Source organism: Hydractinia symbiolongicarpus, chromosome 14, assembly GCF_029227915.1.
Source record: "Hydractinia symbiolongicarpus strain clone_291-10 chromosome 14, HSymV2.1, whole genome shotgun sequence".
Classification (NCBI taxonomy): domain Eukaryota; kingdom Metazoa; phylum Cnidaria; class Hydrozoa; order Anthoathecata; family Hydractiniidae; genus Hydractinia; species Hydractinia symbiolongicarpus.
Genome location: NC_079888.1, coordinates 9,212,430 through 9,222,313, shown reverse-complemented (window position 1 = coordinate 9,222,313; position 9,884 = coordinate 9,212,430). Strand labels below are relative to the sequence as shown.

General features: G+C 33.0%; 1 protein-coding gene across 1 annotated transcript; it reads left to right on the top strand.

The window, feature by feature from the left end:
- The first annotated feature begins 649 nt into the window (after nt 1-649).
- On the top strand, nt 650-9,424 carry LOC130625984 (arrestin domain-containing protein 3-like). The gene is made up of 7 exons (XM_057441107.1): nt 650-960; nt 4,812-5,029; nt 5,140-5,299; nt 5,705-5,907; nt 7,461-7,554; nt 7,832-8,016; nt 8,608-9,424. The coding sequence occupies exons 1-7, from the start codon at nt 696-698 to the stop codon at nt 8,665-8,667; spliced, it is 1,185 nt and encodes a 394-aa protein (XP_057297090.1). The 5' UTR covers nt 650-695; the 3' UTR covers nt 8,668-9,424.
- Nucleotides 9,425-9,884: the final 460 nt, after the last annotated feature.

Sequence of the window (9,884 nt, the reverse complement as noted above, 5' to 3'; positions counted from 1 at the left end):
TCTTGAAAAAATCAGAGAAAGTCAGGGAATTTGACCTCAAAAATTCATGGAAAATCAGGAAATTTGATACCATATTCTTAGTGGGAACCCTGTAGTTAGACTACTAGCAACATGGTTTCCACCAAGGCAAGGGAAGGTACAACGAATTTCCCAATCAGCAAATTCTGTAAAGGTTTTTATAAATTATTATTTCTCATAACAAAAAAGAAACTAAGGTGGCACTGAAAACTCAGAAAATTAAAACAGGTTTTCCGAGCAGGAAAAAATTTTCCTTTTGGAGCAAATATATTCTTGATGTAAAAAAATTTTCTGATATAGCTAGTTAGCTAATTAGAAATAATTTAGTTTCTGTACCAACTTGACCCAAACTGGTTAACAGCAAATAGCAAAACTTCAATGACTTTTTTCTGATTTTTAGGAAAGTTGTGATAAACAAAGTAGAGGAGCATACAATGACTATTTTTCTTCAAAATATTTTCCAGCCTATCTAGTTCCGTATAAAAAATGTGTCCTGTGTATCCTATTACGATAAATAATTTTTTCAAATGCCTCTCATAAAAGATTCATTTGATTTTAGTGAGTTGCTTGATCAAATCTATTTATAGTGAGGTTAAATCAAAGTACACTAGCAGCAGTAATCTCTGTTTAAATATCTATTTAAAAATTTTATAGACAATATGGTATGCATGTCATAAATGGAAGAAGCCATAAAGGAAAATAGTGTTAACAGCTTTGATATCAAGTTTAAAGATAATAAGAATGCATATTATGCAGGTGATACAATTGATGGAAGTGTTGATTTAAACTTGCGCTCACAAATTGAACTCCATGGCATACGTATACAATTTCGTGGAGAATCATTTGTTTGCTGGCAAAATCAAAAAGTTCAGGGGATTTATGAGAATGTCAGTAGCCATAAGAGCTTTTGGAATCAAACATTCACAGCATGGGGAAGCTCTAGTAAGTATTTTAGGTTAGGCACAAGTTTAAATGTATATCATATAGAAAAATTGACAGGTATATAAATTGAGAAATTTGAAAGTAACTTCGTGTCAATCAGGGTTCAGTTTAGAAAAAAATCTAATTCAAACAATATGTAAGTGATATACAAGCAATGTTAAAATCAGGGATTCACAGTTTTTTAATTTATATATATTTCATAAAGTTATTTGCAGAGACAGTGTTTTTGTTCACAAATTGCAACCTATTAATACAACCCCTGCCAAATTTTTTATGTTATTTTTATTGTCTTGTTAATTTCCATCGCCGCTACGCAGGGCGGAATTTTTAATATCTGTCAATTTAATGACCAATCTGAACAGAGATTGTGTACTCTTCGTGTGGCCGAAACATTCCGTGTGCGGCCATGAGTAAAAGTGCTTACATTTTCTTGGTCGTCCCCTGCAGGCTACTCATTTTGTAAATATATGCTTACATGATCTATCGTGTACACCAGTTGACCATGTACGCGATTGCGTAGCGTACCTAATTTGCTCTGGGTACGTGGTTTTTACAATGGCTATTTATTTGTTTAACAATGCGCGTGCAAAGGATGTTACACGTGCGATACGGGCTCCAAGGTTAATCTTTGTTGTGCATTCATATTGCAGTATAAAAGTGGGGGACTTTTTGAAGCGTTCACCCCAAACACGATGATTGAGCTCTCAATCTTAACTTCCTTTTCTACATGTCCGAAATAGTATGCATGACTATACTGTCATTTTAATAAATGGTTTCCAGTTGTTTTGTCATGTGAAGAAATTATTTACAATTAAATCCATGATAAAATGTCTGTTTGGCCTGTTAGTGCTGTTTTGCAGACTTGCTATATCTGTGCTACGTCGTCATTCACCTCCACATTAGTTGAGAACCGCATGGCTGGATTTCTTGTGTAAGATCTGGTTACCAACGACAAAAGGGCCAGTCAAAAGAGATTTTTGTCTACATAGTTCTTTTAACTAAGTCAGGAGTCGGTGAATTAGCTAGGATGTTTAGGTTGGCTATGAATAGGCTTGCTTGTGGATTAAAAGGTCCAGGATTTTTCAATAATTTTCAGATCTAGATGTACTCTGTCAACGGAGTTACGCGGTTCTTCTCGTATATCACGTAATTCAGGTACGCAATAGGGTGTAGGAACGCAATCGCGTACCTTAAAATGAGAAGCCTGCCCTTTGTGGTCTCTGGTTTGGTCGTAGTAGCTTTTTTGATAACCGTGGAGCTAAAGCACTATATTTTTTAATTTGTATATCAGGTAAGAATTATTTTATAAATAAGTAAGAAAGGTGTGCTGGCTAGCTAGCTATCTCAATTTTTAGTGTTGACTTGGATCTCCTTTTGATTAGTGGTGGCATACCCCTTTTAATAGTTATGAAATTACTTACTAGCTAGCTAGCTACCCACATACACAAAATAGTGCTTTGATTAGAGTGCCTTTTTTCTTAAAAAGCCAGCAACAAAAAAACCATTATCCTGCCTTGCGTAATTCTTCCATGACTGGACACCCAACTCCTGTTCATATGAGGAAAAAGGGGCAAAAAATAACTTCCAAATGACACTTTCTGGGGCTACTTCTATCAGATAAATTACTGTTGCTTGGACTGAACAGTCAGGTGAACTGATGTTTAACCTGTAACAGAATATATAGTTAGCCAATGCAGGATAATTAGCTGTTAAAAGCTTCTTTGTGATCTTTACCAATAATTGTGTCGTTTCCACTCCAAAAAGCAAAATTTTGTACAATTATTACTTGCATTTTATAACATAATTTTATATATTTTTCGTTTTTAGTCTTTATTGCTGATAAATACCTGTTAAAACTTTTTTCACAGAATTAATACTTACAATATAAATATATCATAAAACAATTATCGTTCGAAATGTATTCTGGCGGGAATGTTGTAATTCGCATTGTTTTTTAAAAACAGATGTTCATTGAAAAAGTTTTTATCAATCGCGAATAAAGTTTTATGTTATATGTACACGTGTTTGAACACTGAAAACATGCAAATATTGACCAATAAAATTGTGAATACCAACCTTGTCCCCAGGGCTGTATTGATTTCGACGGGAAACCATTCACCAGCCTACGTTCACAGACGTAGTGTTGGGTCTATAACATTGGCTGAAGCTGTTGTTCACTTGATTTATTTTGAAATGGCTGAGTGAGTAAAGATGGTGGTAGGCTCATGAATTCAAAATTTTGAACATTTAAATGTTACGAATGTGATCGCATGTACGTCAAATCCAAGCAGTTCAATCGTTTTGAAGGATCGCAAACCGGTAGCAAAACCTCTCTGGATACGTTGGTTGTATATTTTATATGGCTAGCCTCACAAATCCTGTGTATTATTTCCAGGAGGGGCCGTAGCATAGATAGGGGTCCTAGAGTATTTTATGCTCATTTTGAGCTATGCAGACCCAATTAAAAATGAGAAACAAGAATACAATTTTAAGATTTATGTATTAAAAACAGGTTGTTTAATTATTGTCTCTTTAACTTCTCCTTGTTTTTTTGATTTGAAAAGGGAATTTATTAAAAAGACACAAGGTATATTATATATATAAATATATGTATATAAATTTAATCAAGTTGGTTTTTGATATCTTTGTTAAACAAGTAACATATTAAGCAGGCGATACATGATTTTAAAACCTGTAGACAATACAGGATTTATTTTGCAGAATTCAACAAATTACGTTTGGTATCTTTTTTTAATTCAAATTCTCAAATTTGAATTTCTTTTCCAAGAGTCTGATTAGTTGAAAGTTAAACATATCAACTTCTGTAATTTCAAATTGACAAATTGAATTCAACAAGTTGAAACAAAAAAGGGTAAACACAATAAATTTGCGAATTTGATAAATTGATGATCGTGAGATTTTAAAAATGAAATCTTTTCTAAGAAATCTTAGAAAAATATTGTGTGATACTTCAGTGAGTTTAAGAAAAAATTTCAAGTAAATTAGGCACTCAAGGAGAACTGATAATTAGCCAGTAACAGAATACTTAGCCGTTTTTAATGGCGCTATAGCTTAGTGGTTATAACTCTGACATTTTGTGCGGGAGAACAGGGTTCAATTTCCTTTGGCTGCAATTCAGTATGGGTGAGTGAATGCTACCATGGCCCCAGGTTAATCCTTGCCATGTAAGGAAAATTGGGGAGATGACACACTACGTGGGGCTGTTGCATGTTGCACAATAATAGTTGAGAATTGTGATACTCGTTGTGATTGGTTTACCCCATAATTCTCCAATTTTAAAGTCTACTTTAAATTTCAAAATCTTTCAGGCTAATGACGGAAATCTTTAAGCTGCAAGGCTTCTTGTTTTATAATTAACCAAAGGGAATTTTCAATGGTTATAAAAAAAGTTATAAAGTTAATGTATCCTACAGTAATAAGAAAACTAATTTTTAGTAAGAGGATTTTTTTAAATTTTGTTATGAATTCTTATGGTTTAACAAAGTCACCAACAAATGCTGACAAAAATAAGTACCTGAAACTCTTTAAATTAAAAACCAGTCATTATTAAGTTTAAAATTATACTGTATGTTACTTTTATAGAAGCTTAAAGCACTCATTCTTAAATTTAGTTGCCTGGAACCAAATTAAAAAGAATCAATGTTTTCTGCTTACTGGCAGCAACAGATTCTTTTTTTCAGTGTTTGTAGCATATATACCCGTAAGCAAAAGGCTCATTTCTATGCATTGACTTTTGATTTAACTTTTTACTGATTATGCATGACTTAACAGCGATGAAATTCTTAATCCATTATGCAAATATGATCTAGTATTTTTTTGGTTAACTTTAGTGCATGAAGAAACATCTGCTGTTTTACCTTCCGGTCATCATACTTTCCATTTCTCTGTGCAAATACCGGTAAATAACATTCCGTCATCCTTTGAAAATAAATATGGAACAATCAGATATTGGGCAAAGGCTTACATTGATCGTAGCTTTTGTGAAGAAAGTCGAGTGAAACCGCTCACTGTTTTGCAATTGATTGATATAAATTCTAAAAAATATCAGGTAAAAACTAACTTTGTCTTTTCTATGTGTAAAACACCATTTTTTCTTAGTATGTATATAATAAGAATTTTGCCTCTTATTTTTCACCTTTTACAATCCTTTGTATTTAGAGTAAGGTCTCAAATGATGCTGAAAAAACAACATGCTGTTTTTGCTTCAAACCAAGTTCTTTATCTCTGGCTGCAAGTATAGATCGCAGTGGATATTGTCCTGGTGAATCTATTGCAGTGAATTGTCGAGCAAGAAATCGAGCAAGAAGAGATATGGGAGGTGAGGTTGGTTTATTATACTTAAAAGTTCAACTCGCAACATATTTCTTTACACATATTCATCTATGTTATTAAAAGTTCAATAATAATAATTCGTTGGTAGCTTGTTCATTGCATGATACTTATGTTTTTGGTGCAATAATTTACCACACATAGACTTAGGCCCTCTGAGCTTCAAGTCCTCCTCCCTGTGCGCGTCAGCCCACTTGGTTGAATCCGCCCAACAACTGCTTTTTCGCAATTTCACCCGCATATTAGAAAGGTAAAAAGTGACGAAAAAACATACAACTAACAGTTGACAGTTGACTTGGATTGTTACTTTCATCTCAAGTCAAACAATTAGTGTAAAAGCTCCCCTAAATAAAAATCCACTCATTTCCAGCATCTATTTAAATATCTTTTGCAGGAATAAAAGCCAGACTGATCCAAAAAGTAATTTACCATGCAGATAAACATTACAAAATGCAAGAAACAATATTGAGTGCGATTGGTGGCAACAAAATAGAGAGGGGAAGGACGAAGGTGTGGGAGAATCAGATGTTAAAAATTCCTGCTATTCCTCCCTCCATCGATATTGCTTCTAACCTTGCTGTGTTCTATAAAGTGCAGGTATCTCTTTTATCTTCATGTATTATTAGGCTAGGTGTTTTATTTTTGGAGTATTACCTTTTGTATTACGTTAATGGGTATACAAAGTTGACAATTGATCATATTGTTGCGTGTATCATTTAGTCAAGGGTTAGGACAATGTTTTTATTTTCTACAATACCAACTGTCATGGATGATTTTTCAAATTTGACTTTCTCTGATGAATGGAAGATTCAAATGTTTCCTTTTTTCAAACTGATATGTATAATAAACTGGTATTTGTTTGAATTAGGAAAACTTCAGTAAGATCTATGTATTTCAAAATATGTTGTTTTAGAAATTAAAGTCCTTGGTTTACATCTTTATGTAGATTTAACGAGAGAACTATTTAACATCACACCATCTGTGTTATATTGCGAAACGTTAATGTTCAAGTACTTAGTACCTCGTTTTGTTTTAAAGTTAAATAAATTGCAGGGTTCCCACGCCTCCTAAAAATTCTAAAAAAATAAAATCCTCCTAAATAATCCTAAAATAATCCTAAAATTTCCTATTTTTGTGGAAACACTCCTAAAAATCTCCTAAATTTTTTAGAGAACAATTTATTAAACTTTATTTGTATAATGGAATTTTTTGTGGAATATAAGTTAGAAATATATATTTACATTTGCTAAGTTGCCCTTGTCACTAATTCAAATTCTTTTAAAATCTCCTAAATTTTTGTATGTCTTTTCCCCCCTTATTGAAAACATCTAAAAAGACAGCTAAAATCCTCCTAAATTCTCCTGAATATCCTAAAAAAGTTACTTGCAAAATGAGTGGGAACCCTGAATTGAAAAGTATGCAAAAAGTCCGAGAAAACCTTTTCTAAAAGGTGTGTAGGGTGAAAAATAATATGCATGATTATGTCAACATATTTCGGAGTATTAAACTTTTGAAAGTGATCCTGTTCAAAGCTGTTTCGCGGTGTTTAACTTTCGCGATCTTGGTCATCAAACCGTGAAGTCTCGAAAGTTCCTTCCTTTAAGTAGTCAGTAGTATAACAAAAGGTGAATTGTTTATCAGATCAAATATGTTTCTGTCGTGTTCACTAGTAAACCTTATGATAAATAATTTCTTACACAGAATATAAATCAGTGGCACAAACTTTAGATATTAAGGGGAGTTTAGAAAAGACGAGTTTCATCGTGGCGCGTGTTGTTTATAATCTCTAGACATCTTACGCAAACCAACAGGCAAAATAATGCAGAAGGTAAGCTGTGGACTAGTCCATTCCAAACTTTATTCTCAGGTAGAGCCATCTTTTGATTTTGAGATTTAAATATAGCTTGCATGTAGTTTAGATTTTGAACGTGAATCAGTGAAAAGATGCTAGTAACCACAGTACAAGTTTTTACCATCATTTGGCTTTCTTCACTTAAAATCTGCATTTTTTCGCCTAATATTTTCTGATATTTCCACGAATGCACAAGAATCCCGTAATAACGTAAACATTGAAACTCGTCTAGAAGTATGTCCTGGTTAAAAAAGTAACATGACACCTACACTGTCACTAACAATTTACTTCTGTTTAGATAACGATGGTGGTACCCAATGGCGTTGACTTGCAATTTCAACTACCAATCACAATCGGTACAATTCCATTAAGTCCTGTTACTGAATTAAAAAGTAAGAACACATTTTCGTCCCCCATTGAAATTGTTTATCAAATGCTGTTAACATAAAAATACAACAAGAGATTTACCAATTCCTGTCATAAGTTTATTACGTTAGCTCTTTGTGTACTGACCCATAGTGGTAGTATTTTTCAAACAACGTAATCCCCCTTTTTTACGCCACATTTTACGCCTTTTACGCAGCTTTAATACCATTTATTGCGGGCGTAGCAAGAATTTGTAAACAAGACAGTTTTCAAAACTTCAGTAACTAATATTTTTATTGTTAGAAAAAGTTAAACTGAAAAAGTGTACAGACGGCACATGCTGTTTCAATCACGCCAGCGAAACTTACAACTTTCCTTTACAAGCTTTCATACCGTCCACAGCGTTTGTCGATAATTACATATTCATGCCGAAACGTTCATCTTTTACAGAGGATATGATTCCTCGTAGCACACCAAAAGAACGCAAGGTAAGCTCTGTTGTTTTCTTGTAACGATTCTACTAATGTCAGTATCGTGGTATTATCGATTATTCTAGTTTTGGTCTTGTGTTTGGCTATTTTTTTTAAAGATTCTCATAGTGCGAGTATCGAAGTGGTATCGATTGTTTTTAAAAAAAGATGAAATTTTATTTTGATATTTTTTATAACGATTTTATAAGCTGTCTGTCTCGAAGTTGCCGATTTTAATCAGCGAAATTTTCGAAAAAAGATTCGGTCTGAGGTCGAAAAACAATATTGTAAAATATACGTGCATACTTTATTTAATACAATTTTTATTTTCGGTAATTTTCGGTAATTTTCCCCAAACTCGGAATATGGCCTGGAAAAAGTAATTTTGAATTCTTGGTGCTATTTGAAGTGTACTGTTAATGCTGTTAACTATTTTTGAGTCTAGGGTTGAATGGTTTGTTTTACAATACCCTAACGGATGTGATTTCAAAAATAAGGCTCTGCATATATCAGAGTTCTTGGAATAGGCTTTAAAATGCCCGTGTTTTAATTTTGATCAACACTTAATTTGTTCATTTTCATCAATAACATTTTCTGTTATTCGTTTAGAGAAAAGACGGTGATGAAAAACAACCGCTACTTTGTCCGAGAAACACTTACACGTCCTGACAGAAAACTAAATAACGCCATATTTGTTGCTTTGTGGCGACGCCCTGCGTCACTGGTATTAGAGTTACCTTATTTCGGGAAGAGGTTTTTCAAATCTTTGGAAGTGAATTTGAACGGTTTCACGAACGTTTTTATGTTCTTGTTTTTATTTATTTTCAACAAATCGTGGTTTTACATAAAATGCAATCATGCAAGTTTTATGGGCATAGATTGTGCCTTTTATTTTTGATCACTAATATAAATAACATACAAGATCTAATCAAAGTTTAAAGTTAAAATAAAGAGAAAATTCACAAAAAGAACAGTTGAAAGTCTCCAATGTTCGCTGGGATAATAAAGAAATTCAAAATTAAAACAAAAAACAATAGACTTGTGTTAGCAAGAAGACTCTTGCATCTTTGTTGTTTGAAAAAATTTAGACCTAGTCTCGTGTCTTACTTTTAAAAGGTTTAAAACTTTTATCTGTTTACATCATTATATGCTGAGAAGCTTACTTTGCAGTTTTTAACACTGTTTGGTTTACCATTTTTAGAAATTACACATTGGAGTGTTGCTATATTTCAAGATGGTATCTCAGTTACGGGATATCTTTTTTAATAATTTTTCTTAATAATTTGTGGGTCGTTTGTTACGTTAGTCCGTGTTGGTGGTAATCGATTAAAAAAAACTTTTATGGAAAAATATACAGCAGCGTCGTCATCCATTTTTTGAAAGTACGTCATTTAAAAGTGCCGTGTAAAAGAGCCGACATTGTTTATCACTAATAAATAATAAATTAGAAATAATTCCGAAATTAATTTAAAAAGTTGAATCTTTAAAAAGGGCTGTAAATATTTAGTATTTTTGGATTGTATTTTTATAGAAATTTCATTAGAAAATAAAATATCTATCTTGCAATAACGTAATTTGAAGATAAATATATTTAGGACATTCCACATTTAATGACCTCGCTTCGAAATTAAGAAAAAACTACCTTGTCGGTACTAGGCTCTGCGTGTTTCGCAAGTCGAAGTAAATCCTCGATATTTTGACGTTATCCATTTGAATTTGGGTTACCCGAAGGATTCGGATTACCTTTTTCCGGATTTACTTGGGCGATTTAAACGGTTTATGTATACGGTCTCTTCTCTCGAAACATTATCTTGGGGTAAAACTTCGGCGATATCGCCATCCGATGTTAAAAAAGACAAGATGCGCTGGGGACGAGGTTCCCTGGG